We start from the raw sequence: 22,648 nt of genomic DNA, 5'->3' as shown, positions 1-22,648 counted from the left end.
ATTAAATTTTTTATTAAAAAATTTTTATTGGTTTTTTTTGTCACACAGTCTATATAGCTCAGGCTGGTCTTGAACTTGAGATTCTCCTGCTTCAACTTCCCAAATACTGGGATTATAATATGTAATTACATAATATTATAATATGCACATGTGTAGAATTCCATAATACTTAGGATGATGATTTTTTATTGTGATTCCAACGTTTTGCTTCATTCCTTGATAATTTCATACATGCATGCAGTTAGATATGATCGTATCTACTTCCTCCCTCCAGCTCTCCCCAGATCCCCTTGAACCAACTAAGTCCATTCAGTGCTGCCGAAATGTGCATGGGTGTGGGACCATCTACTAGAGCATGGACAACTTACCACTCAGTGCCCACACCCTGAAAAAATGTAAATCCAACATTTTTTTTTTGGTCTTTTTGAGACAGGGTCTCTCCGTAGCCTCAGGTGGCCTAGAACTCACTATGTGGGCTAGGCTGGCCTTGAACTCACAGAGATCCACCTGCCTCTGCCTCCTGAGTGCTGGAATTAAAGCCGTGCACCACCACGCCCAGCTGTGAATCCCAACATTTAAAAAGAATATTCAGGTTTATTTAACCAATTGGTCATTTGAAAAACTGGTTTTTGGTAAGTTGACTTTTGGCAGATTGACTTGGACAGAGTCATGTGATTGTCTTCATGTGGAAGATGATGAAACTCTGGGGCTCAGAGAGGTTATCACAGCTGCTGAAGGTCACAGTCAGTAAACGGCAAAGTTGGGTCTCAAACACAAGCATGTCCCAGTGTGAAGCTCAAACTCTTAACTCTGTATTCAGACTCATGTCTCCTCATGACTCTACCTGCCATTCCTGCCCCATGAATTCATATCTAAAGGCTTTCCTTGCTCTTCCTTGTGTCCACGAATCCCAACTGCCCTCAGTGAGGCAACCCGGTTATATTCAAGGCTTTACCATGAGGCCTGCTGTTTCCAACCAGTCAAGTGAGTGTTTGCTTTGCTATAAAGGAAACTCAAGTTCCCTCAGCTACTTTTTGGAAACAGCTGCTGACCTGCCTCTGTCATGGCTATATGGTCAGTCTCCAGGGGACTTGGGACAGTCCCATCTGTGAAGACTCAGATCGAGTTAGAGCCAGAGTGTCCTTCCACACCTCTTTTGTCCTTCCTGGAACTCCCCATCCTCACAGACCCGGCCTACACATGCTCCCCATTGTCCCTCACCACTGGTCATTAGCACCATATCTTGCTTCACCAGAAGAGCAACATCTGTACTGTGGTCCCTTCCACAATCCCGGTGGTTCTTCACCTGGGGCCCTGGCAAACTCACACCCTTAATTTGTTTTCTCGTTGCTATATTTTGGCTTATAATCTCTTAACATCTTAAAAAACTTTTAAATCTAGCCAGATGTAGTGGCGCACACCTTTAATCCCAACACTCGGGAGGCAGAGGCAGGTAGATCTCTGTAAGATAAAGGCCAGCCTGGTTTATGTAGTAGTTCCAGGCCAACTGGAGCTACAGGGATAACTTTTCTCAAGAAAACACCCCTCCCCGATTTAAAACTCTAGCCAGGCCTGGTAGCTTCTAGTTCCAGCACAGGGGGGCTGAGGCAGAAAGATTGATAGTCTGAGGCTAGGCTGGTGAGATGGGTCAGTAAAAATTTCTTGCATGCAGGCCTGATAACCTGAGTTGAATTCCTGAATCCCACAAAGTGGAGGGGAGAACTGACTCCAGAGAGTTATCTGTTATCCCCCAACTTTTACACTTGCACCTGTGTGCATACTTGCACACATGCACGCACACACATGCACACACACAGAGCCATGCACACTAATAATTTAATTATTTTAAAATTTTAAGAAAGAGAATTTGAGAGAAACCTCGGCTACATAGTGAGATTCTCCCTCACAAATTAGCTAAAAATTAAGATAACGTACGCTTTCAAAATCCCACCCATGCCTTCTGTATAAGTGATGATCCTGCTCAGTGATGACACTGACTTTGGGTGATGAGTCTTTCTGGTGTCTTGACAGTACTATTGAACTCTATCAGCAGAGAATGCAGTGGCTCACAGAAAACAGCAAAAAGGTAACGGGCACATGTGTGCTCTTCCCCTCCCCCACCCCACTCATTCCATCTGTGCTGGTTAGGACTCTCTATTACAGATGAACGTCTCCAACTAAACTCGACTTTGGCGAAAAAGGAAAATTCTTAAGCCACATAAATGAAGTGCTCAGTGTCCAAGTGCTCTTTGTCTGAGCTCTTACATTCTCCCCAAACCTTAAAAATAAAAAAATCAAGCCAGGCATGGTGGCACATCGTGTAGTGTCAGCACTGGGGAAGGCTAAGGCAAGAAAATTGAAAGTCAGGGCCAGCAAGATGGCTTAGCATGTAAAGACGCTTGCCGTGGAGCCTGAGGACCCGAGTTCGACTCCTGGGTTTCACATGGTAGAAAGAACCAACTCCAGAAAGTTGCTCTCTGACTTCTACATGCTGTATGTGCATTAAAATGTCTTTCACATTAGCTGTCCAGATTTTAAAATCTTCATTTTACTTTCATGCCTGTTGTCAGGCTGTTCTTGAAAGAGGAGAGTGCCTGGTGTCACTGGGCTTCGTTCTTTCATATGTACTTAACCCAGTTATCTCGATGGGATAAATTCTAAGATTTTAATAACAAGACTTAGGATGATGCATGCTTTGAAACTTTAATGGAAGTTTTCTTACAGTTTTAAAGATTTATTTTTTTTAACTTATGTATATGCTTATGTGTCTGTGCATACATGTGCAGGTGCCCCTGGAGTCCAGAAGAGGGCATCAGGTTCCCTGGGGTTGGAGTTACAGGCGATTGTGAGCTGCCCAATGTGGGTGCCAGGAGCCAAACTCCAGTCCCCTGCAAGAGCAGCCAGAACTCTTAACCACTGAGTCATTTCCCCAGTCCGCTCTAGTTTTAAAGTTGCAGCCCCTGAGACCTGGCAATGTGCTGGGAAGCCTTGGGCTTCACATGAGTCCTGAATACAGTGAATATTTATTAGATAAAGATCAAGCAGTGCTGTAGAATAAAGAGAACAAACATGAGGTCCAGCCTTCCTGGAATTCCTCTGTCAGAGAGAACAATGAAGGATAAGTTCACAAATCATACAGGAGTTCCACTAGTAACAGTGCTATAAAAAATATAATAAAGCAAGCAGGGAGCACATTAGAGAGAGGACTCTTTAAGTAGGGCAGGCAGGGAAACCACTCTGAGGGAGGGACATTTGAGCAGTCACCCAAAGGAAGCAAGAGGGTGAACGAGCTAGTGGAGAATGTTCCAGGCTCACCCAAAGGAAGCAAGAGGGTGAACGAGCTAGTGGAGAATGTTCCAGGCAGAGAAAATAACACATACAAAGGCAAGACCTGTGGCATATTCTAGAAGTAGCAAGCAAGCCATTGTATCAGCAACAGAGGGAGCAGTGTGGACAGTGGAAGTGAGGCTGGATAGGAAGGTTCAGGTCAGGAAAAGCCTGTTCCAAAGGTGAGGGTTTTAGGCAGGCAGTGAGATGGTCTGACAAGTTTCAAAAGCATCAGCCTGGCTGCTGTAGGATGGACTGCCAAGAACTCAGGAGGAAGAAGGAAGGGGTGAGAACCATAGTGGCTTAGACGCGGGTGCTAGTACGGGTGGGATGGGAAATGGATTCAGGACATAGTCAAGCAAAGGACTGGATAGGGTGGGGCCAGGGTGCCTGGAACAGTGTTGCATGCCATTTACTGAAATGGAAAGGGTTGAGAGAGGAACAAGAAGAGGAGGAACCAGGAGGGGGAACCAGGAGGCCTTGTCTGGGACCTAAGAAGTCAGAGGGTCTCACTAAACATCCAGAGAGAGGTAAGAGCAGTGGTCAAGGCATGTGTCTGGGAGATGGCCATAGGTACTCACAGGCATTCAGATGATAGACACAAGACACATGAGTTCACATATAGGGTATGTGTGGAGCAGTGATTTTCAACTGGTGTGTGTTCAAGGCTGACTTTGCTCCCATAGCGAACATTTGGCAACACCTAAAGACATGTTTGGTCGTCACAGCTGGCAGAGATGAAGGTGCTTCTGATATCTAGTTAAGCCCAAGGATGTTGTTCAACATCCCACAATGCCCAGGGCAGCCCCCAACAGTGGAGAATCATCCATCCTCAAACTTCTAACATGCCAAAGCTTGCAAGCTCTGATTAGGAAGAAGGCAGAGGTGGAAACTGCATTAGTTACCTTCGCATTGCTGTGACAAAACACCAGACAGAAGCAACTAAGGGAAGATTTGTTGTGGCTCACAGTTTTAGGGGGTGCAGTCCGTCATGGAGAGGAGGGTGAGACAGAAGGTAAAACTGTCTCCTTTTCCCCCTTTTATTCCATCTGGGTCCCCAACATCCTGAGACACACCCCAGAGGTGTGCCTCATCTGTCTCATAGGTGACCCTAAAGCTAGTCAAATTGGCATCACAGAGCCCTAACCTACTGCTTTTAATGTGTGTTTAAATCACCTGAGAGGAGTGGCTTTTTTAGCTGAAGCCAACTTAAAAATCAGGTATTAGTCAGTTTTTCACTGCTGTGACAAAACACTTGAAAAAGAAAAAAGGAAAGATTTATTTTGGATCATGGTCTCAGATTGTTACTTTTAAGCTCTGATTAGGTAGAACACTTGGTGGGGATAGAGCAAAACTGATCAGCTTATGGCATCCAGAAGAGGTGGTGGGAGAGAGAGAAAAAAAGGACAAAGTGGGAGGGGAATGAGGAGGAGGGGAGCCAGGGCAGAAAAGAAGGAAGGAAGGGAGGAAGGGACGGAGGGAGGGAGGGAGGGGAGGGGAGGGGAGGAGTAAAGAGGAAGGAGCACAGGGACAAAATAGATTTAAGGACATGCCTCCGGTGACCATGTTCCTCTATTTAAGTAGGTCCCCAAAGTTTCCTCCACCTCTCAATAGAGCCACCAAGTTATAAATCTGTGGGGCAGAGCCCTCATAATCCAATCTCCTCTTAGTGACTGGATCTGTCAGCTGGGGACCAAGCTTAACATGAGCTTTTGTAGAAACACTTTGCAGGTAACTTCTGGGGCATGTACCTTTTGGGAGAAGGGTAAAGACAGAGCCTTACTCTGTAGCCCAGGCTGGCCTTGAACTCAAAACAATCCTTCTGCCTCAGCTTCTTGAATGCTGGAGTTACAGACCTGATCCACCATGTCTGGATGCAATTCTGCATCTCTGATGGCTCCTACGTGATGATAATGGAGCAAGTTCTTAGGGCACCCTTACTGGTTAGCACCTAAAGTGAAGAAGAAGATCGGCCTCACAAGGGAGCTCGAGATGGACTGTCAGTGAGGGAAGAGCAAGCAGGAGAATGCGGTGTCCTGGAAGACAAGGGTGCTCGATGTCATATGCTGCCAGATTCTGACATTGCCAAACTGTGCCATCTGCTACTCAGAGTTTGAGGAAGCTGAAAACTTGGGTTTTGCAGGATAGAGGTCACTAATCCTCTTGACACATGTAGCTTCATAAGAGGAAGGAGAATGAGAGTCTAACTTGAGTAAGTCACAGAGACATGGGAGGGAATGCAGAATTATCGATCTCATGTGACTAGGAATTCCAGTTCCCATCTAAGGTCTCACTGTGGAATAAACACACACAAGGAATCCAACAGCATTGGCATGTGCATAGTAATCACTGATAAAAACTTAACCAGAAACTCATAGAAATACCATGGCTGCTGTTGAGCTCCTCATATCTGCCTTTCACTGAGAAGGCAAAATGTAAATACAGATAGATACAGAGAAGTTAGGTAAGATAAACGAACGGCACAAGATATCAAACTTTGTGCCCTATACAGGAATCTTTTCCACAGGCTCCTGGTTTTCTGCAAATTACATGCACTATTTTATGAGACTGCTCATTAGCTACTAAGAATCACTCGTAGAGTAGACTGCTGCCACCTGGGAGCAAACAGTGCCTGGAACCCAAGTCAGATCTGGGTCTTGTTGGATCGGGGCTTACACCTCTCTCTTCGTATTGAGATAGGTGTTCACCTCAGGAGACATACAGAGCTGTGCTGGCTGATCGCAAATTTTCTCTTTGGTTTTAGGCATTTGGCCTCATCAAAGGAACCAGAGTGGGCATCCTCGTTGATGTGTCCAGGGTCAGCAGTGGCCCTCAAAAAGAGGAATTCCAAAATGACCTCATAGTAAGTCTCCGTGGTTCAGGCTGTACCTGGAGCCTCCCTCTTCCCCACCCTCCCCTGCCTTTGTTTATAGCAAATGCAAAACAGGGTGTTTTATAACGAAAAGTTCTCACTTACTTAGCACCTACCGAAGAAACTTGTGAAATTCTGAAAAACCTCACCACAGACTCATTTTCACTTGCAGTGTGAACTTCTAGTGTTCTCCCCACGGAGGTATTTACCAGCTAAATGAACCCACATTCCCTGGAGAGAGGCAGTGAGGACTGAAATTCAGTCCTTCCTTGGTTCATCTGTTCAGGATTGACTCTAGCACAGTACAGCACAGCACTGGGATCCTGGCTTTTTCTAGATGGTGAATCTACTTGCTTTCTTTTTCAAGTCCAGAACAGCTACCACCACCATTCCATTCCAGGCTACGGGACATAGAACCTAATCTGTCAGGGCCACAGTTACTACCTCTGTAAGTGAGGGCACAGACAACATGGCTGCCTCATATGGATGTCAGGATGAAAGGAGTTTTTGCAAAGTGCCCAGTGCCGTACCTGACATATACAGACTTGTAAGAGGATGTAGAAGGCCTATTACTTTATGGAAATCTCTAAGCTTTGGATAGATACCATAGCACCAATAACTCCTTATATTTTACAAAAGTCTAACAGAATAGACTCTGTGTGGGACAGCCATCCAGAATTGTCACCATTCTGGGTCTCAGTGGTGTTGGGAAACAGGCGTCAGTACCCTCATGACAAGGCCTTAGGGCTAAGTTTCTAGAGATCCTAAGGCAAAATAGTCTACTATTATCCATGTCAAGCCTTATGCTGGATCAAGTAAGTGAAATTTCTGGCTTACTGAGAAGGGGGAGGGGATTATGGTTCCAGATCAATGCTCACCAGCTACTGCTTGAGGCCCTAAACAGTATGGTGTAGGACCCAGTGCTCCATCCCCATCTCTCATACCTCAGAGAAAACCTCTGCCTCTGCCCTCTGTCCTCCCTCCCTAGGGGCCACAGACATGTGGCCATCACTCAGCCACAGCCCATGCTAAGAGTGGAGCAAAGATAGCTCATTCCATACATAAGGCCCAGCATCCCACAAGCAAATGTCAGCTGGGGGCTGGACACTGAGCCAAGGTCAAGTATCCCTGTTTAGCACAGCTCAATTCCCCACCTTCAAGAGCCAGCCTAGGTAAGTGGGTAAAACCGGGCTCCACAGGCTCCTGACTCTGGGCCACTTGTCCTTTATTCACAGAGCCTTATTGATGAGCAGCTGAGCCTCAAGGAGAAGCTGTATGTCCTGTCCTTTGGTGTCACCACCTCGGCCCTCTGGCCAGACCCGGTGGAAGTCAGCACCTCCGTGTGAGTGGCTACCCAGCCTCCTCCTGGTTCAGGTGTTCCAAGTCATTGAACGTGTGCTTTTGTGCTTGCTGGCTTGTTTAGTTTGTTCGTTACAAACAGGACTGTATGTATCCCAGACTGACCTGCCATGCTGCTGAGGATGACCTTAAGCTTCTGACTGTTAGGATGACAGGTATGCTGTAACTACACCGGGTTTATGAGGTGCCAGGGATAGAACCCACGGGTTCATACATGCTAGGCAAGTGCTACCAACTGAGCTCCATCCTCAGCCTTCACTGGATGTTTAAGATGCAAAACTCTAGAAATAAGCACATGGTAACAATTCACAAAAGCAGAAACATGAGTGGCCAGCAGTGCCTGGAAAGATGGTCACCGCCACAGGCAGTCCACACAGTGAAGGACAAGACCACCACAAGGCAACTCACTTTTGTTTTTTGTGATCTGAAGATGGAGCCCAGGACCTTGAACATGCTTGGCAAGTGCTTTACCACTGAAGTGCTTTACCACTAAGCCACATCTCCAGCCCAAGACACCATTTTTTTTTTTTGCAGCAAGCTAGAAATAATAGCTTTGTTATTATGAAAATAACATGTTTTTAACAATTCAAACAGCCTGAAGGGATAAATAACAACAAATGACTCTCCTTTACACTGCCCTTTACACATATGGCTTTTGGTATCTGTCTCCGTGGATGGTCTACACACGCATGGACCCATGTCCCAGCTGAATTAGACAGAAGCGGGCTAGCTAGGCCTAATGGTGCATGCCTGTATTCCCAGCTATTCAAGAGGCTGAGGCAAGAGGATGGTATGTTCAAGGTCAGCCTAGGCTACAGTGAGTTCAAGGCCAACCTGGACAACTTAGTGAGACCCCTGACTCAAAATAAAAATTGAAAGTAAAGAGAATACTGAGGATCTACAGATCTATGTTAGAGTGCTTAGCATGTGCAAAGCCCTGGGTTCCGTTCCTACTGCCATAAATATAAACAAACACAAGTAGCACTCATAACTGTATTCTGGGCTGTGACTTTTCACCCATTTTTGACTATCACTTCCTACCTGCACATAGACCCACTTCGCTTGTAAAGGCTGCATACTATTCCGCTGCACAGATGCTCCTAGTTGGAAAGTTCTAGTTTGAGATTTGGGGTATTTGGGAAGGAGGTACTTAAGAGAACTCAGTTATGCCACTGCATAGAAATTTTTTTCCATAAAAAAAAATGTCCTTGATCACCCTGTGGCGCTGGGGGCCACGTTAGGCACTTCACAGGTATGAGCATCTTTAACATCTACAACCATTGCAACTTTGCAAATGGAGAAATTTGGGCACAGGAAACACATCCAAAGTAACATCCTGAATGGACTTCCAAAGCTCAGAGTAGAATCAGGAAAAATACAGGTTTAGTGGCCAGTGAGATGGCTCAATGGGTAAAGGTACTTGCCACCAGTCCTGACGACCTGAACTCCATCCCTAGGATGGAAGCATCCCATGGTGGAAGGAGAGAACCAACTCCAAAAAGTTGTCCTCTGACCTCCACATTCTGAGCATGGCACATTCAAGCCCCACTCCCAATAAATAAATAAATGTAATCTTTAAACAAAACCCTCTGAACTTGGATTCCCCTTGTCCAGCACCAGCTATGTAAAGAGCAAAGCCCAGCTCTGGTTTTGAGCCCCAGTTCTGCCACTCTCTGTCTTGCAGAATGAGGCTAGTGATACCTTCACAGTTTTGTTATCAAGAAGAAATAAAAAATAGGAACCTGGCAGGCAACAGATGCTCTGTGAAAGAGAGCACATCTTACTGTTTTCCACTCCAGTTAAACCATTGATCTCTGAAATGTTGGACTTTGAAGTCACTCTGAGGTTTCTAGCCAAGAGCTGCTCTCTTTGGTCCTTTATTGGGTCTCCCTTATCATGTCCCAATATTATATTTCTCCTATATCACTAGAACTTGCTGTGTAACACTTGTATTAGCATCCATTTTTATATCAGTTCTGTTTATTACCGAAAGAAATTTCTACCAATACTATATTCAAGAAGCCCATATCCCTTGCCATAATTAGGAAGTAGCCATAAAAATAAATATAAAAGCAAACAGTGATAATACATTCCAACTTGAGGCCTGGAGAGATGGCTCAGCAGTTAAGAGCACTGACTGTTCTTGCAGAGGACCCAGGTTCAATTCCCAGCATCCACATTGCAGCTAACAACCGTCTGTAACTCTAGTTCCAGGGGATCAGACACCCTCTTCTGACCTCCTTGGGCATTGCACGACATGGGTGCACCTACCTACATGCAAGCAATACACCCATACACATTAAATAAAAATAAATAAAATATTTTTTAAATAAATAAATAAGAGCTGGAGAGATGGCTCAGCAGTTAAGAGCACTGACTGCTCTTGCAGAGGACCCAGGATCTATTCACAGCAACCACTTGGTGGCTACAAACCATCCTTAACTCCAGTTCCAGGGGAATCCGAAGCCTTCTTCTGACCTCCGTGGCATTGCACGACACAGGTGCACTCACATACATACAGGCAATACACTCATATAAAATAAAAATAATTTTTTAAAAACTAAAAAATAAATTCCATCTTGAAGGCTATATGGGCTACAGAAAGTGCTTAGACCAAACACTTGTTTTCTCTGTTCAAAAAGGAGACTGGGGCTGGGTATTTAGCTCAGTGGTAGACTTTTGACAGAGCATGTAAACTGGTCTGGGTTCCATCTGCAGAACTGCAGGGACAAAATGACAGCAAGAATAATGAAATATTTATTAGCACCAAACAGATACTTTTTGACAATGCTAGGACTGAACCCATTTTGTACAGAGTAGGTAAGCACCATCCACTGAGCTATCACAGCCCTAGCCAGGATGTTCCTTCTGCCAGGCTGAAGGAGAAGTGGGGACAGCAGAATTGCCTCTCTTGTGCCTGTGAGGCCTTTACTCAAGTCATCCCACTCCTATCCATGTGTCCCAGGCCACTCTGGACATAGTCTCCCAGCCATGTGCCTTCCTGACCTTGGAGGCAGCCCTTACAGAATCAGAGGATTACTCCATGGCTCATGCCAAGATCTGACTCCCAGAAGAACTGTGTGAGGTATAGTGAGAAGAAAAGACTCAGCCCCAGGCCCTCAAATGACAAAGACTCTGACTGAGATTTTAGAATAGACCTGGTTTGAAATATCAGTTTTACCAGTTGTTTATGGGCATGTCCTAACTCTGAGCCTGAATTTTCTCATTTATAAAATAGGAATAAAAATGCCACCTCAAGAGTTATGGTTAGGTTTAAAGAACTAATATTTTCCAGGGCCTGGCACCTGATAAGAGTCCTAACCATGTACCACATAAAGATACTTTAGTCAGCAACAGATTGTAGATCTGATGTGGTTCCATAAGATACAATGGAGCTGGCATGGTGGCAAACACCTTCACTCTCAGCCCTCAGGAGGCAGAGGCAGGTGGATCTTTTAAGTTCTAGGCCAGCATGTTCGGCATAGCAAGTTCCAGGCCAATCAGGGCTACATAGTGAGACTCTGTCTTAAAAAAAAATATTTTTAATGGAGCTGAAAATTTCCTATCATGTCAGAACTACTGTATGGAGTTAACAAATTTGCAGTGCTTCCCGCTACACAAAAGTAGAGCGGTACGATTCTGGTATCATGGATAATGCTCGATAAAGATAGTAAGTGCCTAGCTTACTAGTTGATGCATCTACTGTAGTATGCTTATTTTCTCCCTGATTCTGGGGATATCAGGCAAAGGGCTCTACCACTGAACTACATCCCCAGCCCCTATCCTGTCCTCTTTCCAATGTTTTAGAGAGCACGCCTTCTGTTTAAAATAAAGTTTACTGTAAAATAGGATGTGGTACTCTGCCACCTGCGGCCTCATTCTGCACTCGCCTCACCTCCTCGATTGCATTATTTGCCCTGATGCTTGAGTTAATCTCCTGTCTCTGTGCACCATAGCTCTAGAAGCAATGGGCTGCACCACGTTTATACCCCATACAGCCCAGGTCTGCAGTAGGCTATGCCACCTAGGTTTGTGTAAATACACTCCATGATGTCACACAACGGCAAAATCACCATAAGATGTTTTTCAGAAAGTGTCCTGGTCCACAGTTTGAGCATCATGTCCAAGCATGGAGCCTCAAGGCTATTTATGATCAAATCCAAGGAAAACCTTGGAGGATCAAGTGGTTAAGCTGCATACCAGTACAGTTGCACTGATGCTGTTGTCTGCTTCTAGCCTCCAGGAATTCAAGCTCTGGGTAAAGAAACTTCAGCCTGAGGGAGGCAGTAATCTGCTACAAGCCCTGAAGAAAGTCTTCACTCTGAAGGAACTGAATTCTCTGGTGACCATATTGAGAAGCTGGTAGGTCCTCTTTCTTACTAAGTAAGCACCAGCTTATATGAAGGCGAGTTCATAAGCCCAACCAGTGTTTGAGAAAAAAAATCATCAAGCATGATGCTTGAGAGACAAATCATGTTCGTGGACCACCTATGCACCCGTAGGCAGGGCAGCTATGACTGGCCAGACCTGCTGTCCACCCAGCCGGCTCTGCATCTTACTCAGGTGACCTGGGACACAGGTGATCAGTTAAGAATGAGTAGAGGGTCTGGGGAATGGCTCAGTCAGTAAAGTTCTTTCTGTGCAAGCATGAGGACCTGAATTCAGATCCCCAGGACTTATGTAAAAAAATCCAGTCACATCATTGCATGCCTAGGATCGCAGTGCTGGGGAGGCAGAAACAGGAGAATCACTGGGACTCGCTGGCCAGACAGTCTAAACAATATGTGAGCTCCAGGTTCAATGAAAGATCTTATCTCTAAAAGTAAAGTGGGGCCTAAAGAGCTGGCTCAGCAGTTAAGAGCAATGGCTGTTCTTGCAGAGGACATGGGTTCGGTTCCCAGCACCCACATGGTAGCTAACAACTGTCCATAACTCCAGTTCCAGGGGATCCAATGCCCTCTTCTGTCCTCCAAGGGCACTGCATGACACGGGTGCACTTATGCACTTGCAGACATAACACTCATACACATAAAATAAAAATAAAGTGGAGAGTAATAGAGAAAAACACTCACATTGGCTTCCATATGCACACAAACATGCATGCTCACTCCATACACGAACACACACATACACACACACACGCACACACACACACACACACACACGTAGATGTAACCTGCGAACTACCACTTGGCTGTATCTAGGATGTTCTCAGTACGGTTTCAGTGTGACTGCCCACTCCTCTTCCTCCATCTTCTTCCCAGCCCAGATCAGCCTTCTGAAGTCCTGTCTGATTACATCCAGCAGTCTACTGTGGGACGGGACCTCTTCATCCATGTCACCACCTACAAATGTGATGACCATATGCCCTCTGTGAGTGTCTGAACTTCTCCAAAGCTTCTCTTGCAGTTGGCAATAGTGAGCTGGGCTAGCCTTGGGAGCTCTGCACCTAGACAGGACCCCCAAGCTGTGGATCAGAACCTACGTCTCTGACACCTACTTCTCCTGTTGGTAAATGGGAAGCATGGACGAGTCAGAAGGCTCAGCCAAGGAGGGGCTTCTTAGAGTATTGGTGTGGACTTGCCAAGGGCTGACCCTGTCACCATCCCACAGGCTGTCCTGAAGAATCTCACAGAAGCACTTGAGGGGTATTACCACTGCTACAGCCCAGAATCAGAGGTAAGACTTCTATAGACAGGTTGTACCCACTGCCCGCCTCCAAGGCTGTGCTTGGGGGATCACACACTTACTTCCCTCACTTTCCTGCCCTCCATGCTTAGTGACTTTGAACAGGTAAATCAGATGATAGTGAAAACATGGAAAGGAACATGGACAACTTGAAGTCCATTTGGGTCAGCTTGTCTGATGCGTGGATTACACACCTGTGAATCTAGAGACCTTTTAAAGGCTGCTCAGTGGAATCCTCAGTCACTTCCCATGAGTATGAACACCGGCCCAGCCTGTTTCTTTTCTCACTAGAGCTCCTAGACTGAAACAATGGCTTCAAGTTCCTCCCCTAAATAGACTCTTGTTACTGCAAGGGAGCCACAGAAAGGCAGAATGAGCACTCTGTCCCATAGCAGTCCATCTGTTAGAGGCCTTTTCCCCATTAACAACTAAGCATCATCCACACTGTGTTGCCAGTAGAGTTGACAATCAACAAGAATCGGGTCGTGCCAAGCATGTGGTTCACACCCGTCATGCCAGTCATAGGGAGGTGGGAGGATCTCAAGTTCTAAGCTAGCTGTATCACCAGACCCTGTGGCCAACAGACAGAGAATAAGAGACTGCAGAGTGCTTATCCCTGAATAGGACACCTGTGTTAAACTTCTGCCTCCCAAGGCTCAGGGATCATTGCAGATGAGGGGGCAGAAAGATTGGAAGAGCCAGAGGTGGTAGATGACCACAAGGAAAGAGTTTTCCGGACAGCTGGGCAGTTACTCATAGAAATGGTGACAGCACGCACAAGTCTCACATAAGCTCAAGCCAGGAAATATCCCAACATAGATGTGGGGAAATGGGTGAGAGACCTCAAGACCACCTGAGGAACTATTGGCAACCAGTGACTGCTAGGAGGGAGAGAGTCAGTCTCTTTTAAGGGTGTGACTCTTGGTAGGTTAACCAGGTTTCAGTGGATGGACAGACATTTGGGGATACAAATTTGATCCTATAGGCCTTTAATATATATATATATATATGTTCATGAAATTGGGCTGGGGATAGTAAGGGGAGAGCAGATAGAGGAGAGGATCTAAATACAATCAAAATATATTGTATGAAATTCCCAAAAATTCAATTAAAAAATAATAATAGATAGGGACTGGAAAGATGGCTCAGCGGGTAAGAACACTAGCTACTTTTGCAGAAGACTGGGGTTCTATCCCCAACACCCACATGGTGGGTAACAATTGTCTGTAACTCCATTTTCAAGGGATCTGTTGCCTTCCTTTACCGTCCATAGGTATTGCCTGATAATGGGTGCACTTACATACATGCAGGCAAAACACTCATACACATAATAAATTAAAATACCACATGTATTTTGATGAGTATATGTATATGCATATGCAAATATATATATATTTATATACACACATATGTGTGTATGTAGTAAATACTATTGTATACTATAAACACATTAGAAATAAGCCAGGCGTGGTGGCACACGCCTTTAATCCCAGCACTTGGGAGACAGAGGCAGGCAGATCTTTGTGAGTTCGAGTCCAGCCTGGTCTATATAGTGAGTTAGCTGGGGCTACAGGGAGACCCTGTCTCAGAAAGACAAAAAAAAAAAAAGAAAAAGAAAAAAAAAGGAAAACAAAAGGAGTCTAATTTCACATATTCTACGCTTGTTCAGCTGTCACAAAGTCTAGTCTTTCATATTGCGGAATCACAGTCATGCAACAGCCTCTCTTGCTACCTCACACTCTGAACTTGGATTATAGATGTCACAGACTATAGGGGCTAGAAAAGGAAATGAATGGAAACAATGGATTTAAGAAATTTTCTGTTCGGTTTCAAAACATTAAGACCCTTTTATTTGATTCTAATACAGCCAAGAATAAGCACAACTGCTCTTAATTCAAGACACATGATGAGATTCATTCACGTGATTTAAAACATGCCTTATCTTAAAAGCTAGAGTTTGTAATCCCAGCACTCAGAAGGTAGAAGCAAGAGGATCAAAAGTCCAACGTCATGCCTGGTTTCGTTAAGAGTTCATGGCCAGCTTGGGGCCTGTGTGAGACCTAGTCTCAAAAACAACCAAACAAAACCCAGAAAGTCTGGACCCATAAAGCCTTCCCTTGTTGCTTCCGCATCCCACTAGCCCCTGGCAGTCACCAGTCTGCTTCCTGACTCTGGGGATTTACCTGTTCTGAGCATTTCATGTAAATGGAAGTACACACCTTTTGTATCTGGCTTCTCTCACTTAGCACAATGTTTTTGAGGTCCACCCATGTTATAGCCTCCGTCAGTATTTCATCTGTTTGGATGAATGGCATTCCATTGTCTGAGTGGAGCACATTCCATCAATCCATTCATCTGGATTGGACATTGGGTTGTTTCCACCTTTTGGCTGCTGTGAATAATGCTGGATGAGGCTGAGCGTGCAAAGCAAAGATACAAATCCCCACTGTAAGTAATCTGGGATGCAGAAAGTGAAATTGCTCCATCCAATGGCAATTCTATGTTTCGTTTTGCTGTTGATGGTGTTTTTGTTTAATTTTAATTTTTTATGTATTATTACCCTGTATGTGCATGTCTGTGTGGGCATACAAGGTGTGAATGTGAATGAAGGAGACAGCACTGTGAGTCAGTTCTCTCCTTCCACCTTTATGGGGGTTCTAGAAATTCTGTGTTTTATTTTAACACAGGATTTTACACTGTAACCCAGGCTAGCCTCAAACTCATGGCAATCCCCCTGCCTCTGCCTCCTGAATGCTGGGATTGTAGGCATGTAACCACTAGAAACAGTTCTGTTGTTTCTTTGCAGTAGGATCTCACTACCTGGTCCAGGCTGGCCTCCTGCCTCAGTCTCCCAAGTGCTATAATTATAATGTCCACCACCACACTTAGCGTCTATATTTAATTTTGAGAAATCTACAACAGCTGTACCATCTTATAGTCTCACCAGTACTAAGCAAGTATTCCAATTTTCCACCTTCCCACCAACATTTTTTAATTATTATTTATTTATTTATTTATTTATTTATTTATTATGTGTGTGTGTATGATGTCTGTATGGACACACAAGTCGTGCATGTGAAGGTCATTGTGAGTCAGTTCTCTCCTTCCACCTTTACGTGGGGTCCAGGAATTGAATTCAGGTGACCAGGCTTGCATAGCAAGCACCTTTACTACCTGAGCCATCTCACCAGCCCAGTTTTTTGGTCTGTTATGGTTATCGCCATTGCTGTCCTGGTGGGTATAAAGTGTTCCTTAAATTTTTAAAGTTAGAAAATCCTCCAGCTATTTAGAATCCTATAGGCCAGTACCGTATACATGGAAAAAAACATATTGGTTGGCTGTGTCTGGCATATGGATCTCAGTTTATAACCTCTGGTTTAAACAGACTGCCACTCAGCCTTGGGAATTGACTTGGTAGCTAGTTCTTTCCTGCCTTGGCAACTGCTGGCAGCTAAGTGACTTCTGGATAGCTGATTGCTTCCATCACCCCCAGCTCTATATTAATAGGGATGTGGATGAGCTCCTGGCAGAAATCCAGAAGGCCCAGAGCCTCCTTGACCAGGTGCAAGCCCTGAACCAGAGCACACGGTGTGAGGAGCTAGCCTGCACCATCAAGGAAGTAGGTGGAACTCCATGGGCTGGTGTTTGGGAATTGCCTTTCTGTTGACACACTAGCTGTGTGACTAACCTCTCAGAGCCTCCATTTTTCACTTTGAAGCTGTGCATAACAGAAGGTTAGGACAGGTCAAGGCTACCTAAGTGACTTGACAGACCAAAGCTTCTTTGAGTTTCCAGAAGCTTTGGATTTAAGCCTATGGCGGGAATGTGACCTGTCCTTTTGGAGTCTGCGGTACAGACACGGGGAGGGGGAGGAGAATAAACAAATGGAGGAGGAAGTGTTGCCGGGTATCTCTCCCTGTTCCCTGGAAATTCCAAAAGGCCTCAGAGAAGGGGCTGAGGATGATGGGAGGGAAAAAGTAGAATTGCCTTCAACCAACCTGGTAATGTTTTAAGATGCTCCACATGGGGGACTGGGTGAATGGGAGAGAGGTTTCCAGCTCTAAAAGATGACTGTGTAATGAGAGTCTTAAAACTGAATTTAGGTCTCCACAGAGATTGCCAAAGGGCCATTTCCAAGTCTCTTGCCTAAACCCCCAAAGCATGACGCTCCTCTGACAATCGAGTTCCCAGACTTGGACAGGACTTCGGCAGAATGGCTCAAGACCAATGGTCTCAAAGGTGAACCCAGAACCCAGGACCTGGGTGGCCAAGGGCTTCCCCAGAAATGTCTCAAAGCAAATCCAACTTGGCTTTTTCTTTTCTTTTTTTTTTTTTTGGTTTGGTTTTCTAGCCAAGAAATTAAGCCTTTATCAGGTTCTGGCACCCAACGCCTTCTCTCCTGTGGAAGAATTTGTGCCCATTCTCCAGAAAACAGTATCATCTACTGTCCATAAGGTATCGTAAATTCAGGCTTCTCTCCAGTCCCCTGCAGGGGTGCTTCCTTTCGCTGTTTCCCATCTAACGTTAGATTCACACAGTGGAATCACAGGGCACAGCCAGACAAGCATGGGTGTGAGGGCCTGGGTGGGATTCAGGCTTTCTACCCAGAACTCTAGGATGCTCATGAAATCTAGTATAACAGGGCTGGAAATGTATCTCAGGATACAGTACTGCTCAACATTCATGAGGTCCTGGGTTCAATCCCTGGCACCAAAACAAAAACAAGCAAATCAAAAAATATCCACTATAACTGCTGGTTATCAAAGATTTGAAAATGGGGGCTGGAGCGATAGCTTAATTGATAAAGTGCTTGTCTCACAAGTTTAAGGGTCTGGGTTTGACCCCCAGAGTCCGCGTGAAAATGTCAGGCATGGTAAGACACACACTTTAATCCCAGTGCTGGAGAGGTGGAAATAGGAGAATCAGTGGGGCTCACTAGCAATCCAGTCTACAGTAATTGATGAGCCCAGGTTCAGTGAAAGGCCCTGTCTCAAAGGAGGTGAGTGATGTTCCTGAGGATGATACCAGAGATTGTACTCTGTCTTCTATATGCATGTATGCACATTCGTGCGCACACACACTCTCATATAAATATATATATTTAAAAAAGAAAAGAAAAATCTGAAAATGAAACTGGGGTGATGAGGCAAGAGGGAGTGCATAGGGTACCACAATCATCTCCTCTTGAATGTTTTCCTCCACCCCACTCAGTAGGACAGACGTGTTCTCTTGTTGCTCTCACTGCCTTGTACAGACTTCTGTGACTACTGCTATAATGTGATCCTGCATGTAGATCCTACCAAGTATGAGCCCTTTAAAAAACTCCTCCCCAACTCTGTATCCCCCAAGACTAGGACAAGTCAATGAATGCTCCCTAGATGGCTGAGTGGGTGGGTAGATGGAAGGAAAGTTGGGAAGAAGGAACAGAATGATGTGTGTTTGGATGGATGGGAATGTTGGTGAAAGAATGGAACAGTGGGTGAGTGGGTGAATAAATAGATAAAAGGATGGATGACAGATTGGATGGATGGGTAGATGTATAGACATTTGGAATTGTTGATGAATGAATGGAAATGTGGATGGGTGGATGGATGTGTAGACAGACAGATGAAAATACTGATGAATAAGTGGAAATGTAGGGGGTGGATGGATGGAAATGTGAACAGATGGAAGGACAGAAGGGAAAATGGAAGAATAGATTAACAGGAAGAAATAAAGGAAAGGCAAAGGATGAAAGAAAATTCAAATAAGGCTGGAAGGTTGGAGAAGCGGAAGACTGGAACAAGAGATAAGCAGAAAGATCTACGGAAAGATGGACAACTGAAAGGAAAGGGGGAAGGGGAGATGTATGGTTCCAGCAGTGCGTAGATGAATGACTCAGATGAATGGAGTATCAGATAAAAGTGATAGCTTGGGGAAGCATAACAGAGCTGGGTACACAAAGTGTCTGTAAAGGCCTAGCTAGGTTCCCAAACCTAAGAAACTACGGCCAGAATGGTTAGTATCTCTGACTCTTCTCTGTATTAACACAACTATCCACACCTTCATGGCTTTGACGTTCAGCCTCCCAAGAAGGTATCATGTTGTCAGGCATAGCTCACTCAAGGGACCCTTCATCTGTAGGCTTCAGACAATGGTCTGATGGGGGTAATGGTAGTACATGAGTGGATGGGTATAGAAATCTGACCCCAGATGTGTTCAGAACCTATTTCTCTAATGAATGTGAGTTGGAGAGCCCAGTGCCCAAATTAAATGTATCTTTCTCATGCATGCCTCTGTCCAACTGCTCCCATGACTGAGTAAAGAAGGCAATGATACAATTTGAATGGCACGATGGGACAGTGAAGAATGTACATGTGGACCTGCCCTTCCTCTATGAATACCAGGTCAGTAATGAATCCAATCCATCAGAATATGGGTTCAGGAAGGTATCATGGGCTATAGAGACACCAAACCATCACCAAACTTCCCATTTTAAATATTTACTGCATACTCCTTCTATGACACCTTCCTACACGAGGACCTGGATGCCACAAGCAAGAATCTCTGGTCATTTGGGGCAAGATTTGTCTTGCCTTGCATTTGAAGCAAGGAAATAATTGGGCTCTTCCCTTCCTAGTCTTGTGATGGCCTTGCGCCTAACGTTGGGTTCCTAGAAGCCTTCCGGAGTCCTTCTCCTTCTCTTAGTTGCCACACTTCACACACTCACTTATGCTTTTACAGAAGCAGCTTGGGAAAGCTGTGCAGATGTATGAGAGGCGGATCCAGAGGCTCTCCCTGGGCAGCAGAAGAATCTGGGGTACTGTCTGTGAAAGAAGGTACTTCCTCCACAAAGTGTACTCTTGTCCTTCATGGGCCTGGTATACGGCCAGTGTCCATTCAACTCATCATTCCCTGTGGGCAGCCTCAAAGCCACCACTTAGATTAGGGACCAGTAATCTCTCAGCAAAACCCAGAAGAGGGAAAGTCACTACCACCTTCACCCACATCAATGGTGGCATCATTGTGTCAGTCAGGATTCTTTCAATTAAAAAACAACAGAGAGCTGGGCATGGTCACACATGCCTGCGAGCCAAGGTCATGGGAGGCTGAGACAGGAGGATCAAGAGGTCAAGGCTAGAGTTGAGCTTCATAGTGAGACCCTGTCACTAAAGAAAAAAGAGAACTGAAACTAAAAATTAGCTTGAAACTGATGAAGATACCTGAAAACACTAGAGTAAATTTGTTAGTGTTGTTCAGGAATGGCTGGATCCAAAGGTTCAGTCGTGTCAAGACTCTCCCTCTCCACTCTGCTTTCTTCTCTGTCAGCTTTATTTTCAAGCAGGGTTTTCCCTCCGTATGGCAAGATAACCATAAAACCACTTTCTACCAGTTTTGAGCTCCCAGGGCTTGACATCGCCCATCCATGGGCCATCAAGCTGGCCAAGGAGATGCAATATTCTGATTGCCCAGGGTTGAATGCCCACTCCTAAAGCCTGGTAGGGGCCAACTCCACCCAGATCACATGGACTGATAGAGGTGGTACTGTTTCCTAAGGAAAAATCAGGATGTTGTTGCCAGAGAGATAATGGATGTTGAGTGGGAGAGAAATATGTATCCCAATATACCTTATTTGATGCATTCTAATTTACAAAGTAGAGGCTTTTAATATTTTATTTTATGTGTATGAGTGTATTGTCTGCATGTATGTAAGTGCACCCACCAATGCCTGGGGAGGTCAGAAGAGGGCATCAGAGCCCCTGGAACTGGATTTATGAACAGTTGTTAGCTGTCATGTGAGTGCTGGGAATCAAACCCAGGTCCTCTGGAAGGCCAGACAGAGTTCTTAACGGCTGAGCCATCTCTCCAGTTCCATAGTTTTTAATACTTTGCATCTATTATGTAATGTAATTATCAAAGCAACCCCATGAGAGAGGCTCTGTGAGTTGCCTGAGGACATACTGATGGAAGGAGGGGGGAGAAAATATGGAATAATAATATATGAAGTAACAAAAGGAGAGGGGGATAGAATTTAGCCCAGGATGAAAATCTTAAGGCAGAGTGCAAATAAAAAGCTAAAATCACTTCCCAAGAAGCCCTGATGCACCTAAGTCTTCATCTTGCTTGCTCAACTTGTTTCCATTATTCCTATAGACATTGACCTATAAAAGTAATAACTGTTAGTTCTTTAAAACAAATTAGCCAGGCATAGAGACCTATAATTCCCTCACTGGGAGCTGAGGCTGGTGAAGCACAAGTTCGAGACTAGCCTGGGAGACTAGCCTGGGCTATAGAGTGAAACCCTGACTCAAAAAACCAAAGTAATAACAATAATAATAAATGAACAGTAAAATAAGGACTAGGAAGGTGGCTTAGCAGCTGAAGTACTTGCTGTTAGGCCTGTAATCCCAGTTTTGAGAGGCAGAGACAGGTAAATCCCTGGGGCTTGCTAATCAACCAGTCTATCCAATCAGCTCTAGGCTCAGTGAGAGACCTTGTCTCAAAAAATTGTTGAGTGATTGAGGAAGATTCCCAACCTCGCCTTCACACACACACACACACACACACACACACACACACACACACACACACACGAAGTAAAATAAAACAAATTTGTTTTGTAAAAATCACCCTGAGCAGTTCTCAGCTCTTAAACCAGCCCCTCCCTGAGACTTTATTCCATTATAGAAGAGGGGAAGAAGGTTCCAGACCCCTCCTTGTCTGTTGTTATAAGCCCATTTCTGTTGGTCTCAAACCACAGACATTTTTGGCCAGCTATGAGTTTGGCATGCAAAATCTCCTTGGAAAAATCTTTAAATAGTAAAATGGAACGGAATAAACATTATCTGAGAGATGTGGTTTGCCTCTTGAAGCTTGTGTTTCTCTTTAGGGTGGTTATACTGCTGGATATCTCAATGACCAATTCCATGTACATTATTCATATCCAGCACTCACTGCGACTGCTGCTGGAGGAGCAGATGTCCAACAAAGACCACTTCAACCTCATCGCGTAAGTCCCTGGAGTGCCCTGTGGGGAGGGTCCTGTGTGTGGATGCCACTGCAGGGCTGAGCTCAGGCAGATAGCTGGACCACACTCAGTGACGTTCCATGTACCCGGCATCTTAGGATGGCCATCGCATTATCTGATCCAGGTGATCTTCTTTGGGGTCTTGAATAATTGAATGGCTATAGGACTGTCCCACTGGGGCAAAGGTGGTAAGTGGTCCCAAAATACACTGCTTGATCAGCCAGGGTAACGTAATTCAGCCCGTTGCCCCACTTGGCTTCCAAGCTGATAAACACAACAGAGAAAAGGAAGGGACCCAGCTGTGCCCTGGTCTTACTCTTTAGTCTGGTTCTAGAAAGCATTTCAAATGCTTGGTACACCAATTCTAAATTAAAATAAAAATGCTATACATACAA

The 22,648-nt window shown here is 45.0% G+C and overlaps 1 protein-coding gene across 1 annotated transcript in view; it reads left to right on the top strand.

The window, feature by feature from the left end:
• Vwa3a (von Willebrand factor A domain containing 3A) overlaps nucleotides 1-22,648 on the top strand; it is a 59,024-nt gene that overhangs the window by 12,130 nt on the left and 24,246 nt on the right. The window contains 12 exon segments of the mRNA XM_008843831.2: nucleotides 2,032-2,086; nucleotides 6,092-6,190; nucleotides 7,435-7,541; nucleotides 11,795-11,920; nucleotides 12,823-12,931; nucleotides 13,172-13,237; nucleotides 16,740-16,865; nucleotides 17,350-17,485; nucleotides 17,598-17,701; nucleotides 19,552-19,632; nucleotides 19,970-20,064; nucleotides 22,116-22,235. Of these exon segments, the coding sequence (XP_008842053.1) occupies nucleotides 2,032-2,086; nucleotides 6,092-6,190; nucleotides 7,435-7,541; nucleotides 11,795-11,920; nucleotides 12,823-12,931; nucleotides 13,172-13,237; nucleotides 16,740-16,865; nucleotides 17,350-17,485; nucleotides 17,598-17,701; nucleotides 19,552-19,632; nucleotides 19,970-20,064; nucleotides 22,116-22,235 (1,224 nt within the window).

Source organism: Nannospalax galili, unplaced genomic scaffold, assembly GCF_000622305.1.
Source record: "Nannospalax galili isolate Female #2095 unplaced genomic scaffold, S.galili_v1.0 scaffold381, whole genome shotgun sequence".
In the NCBI taxonomy this organism is placed as follows: Eukaryota; Metazoa; Chordata; class Mammalia; order Rodentia; family Spalacidae; genus Nannospalax; species Nannospalax galili.
This window is presented reverse-complemented; position numbering and strand designations above follow the sequence as displayed.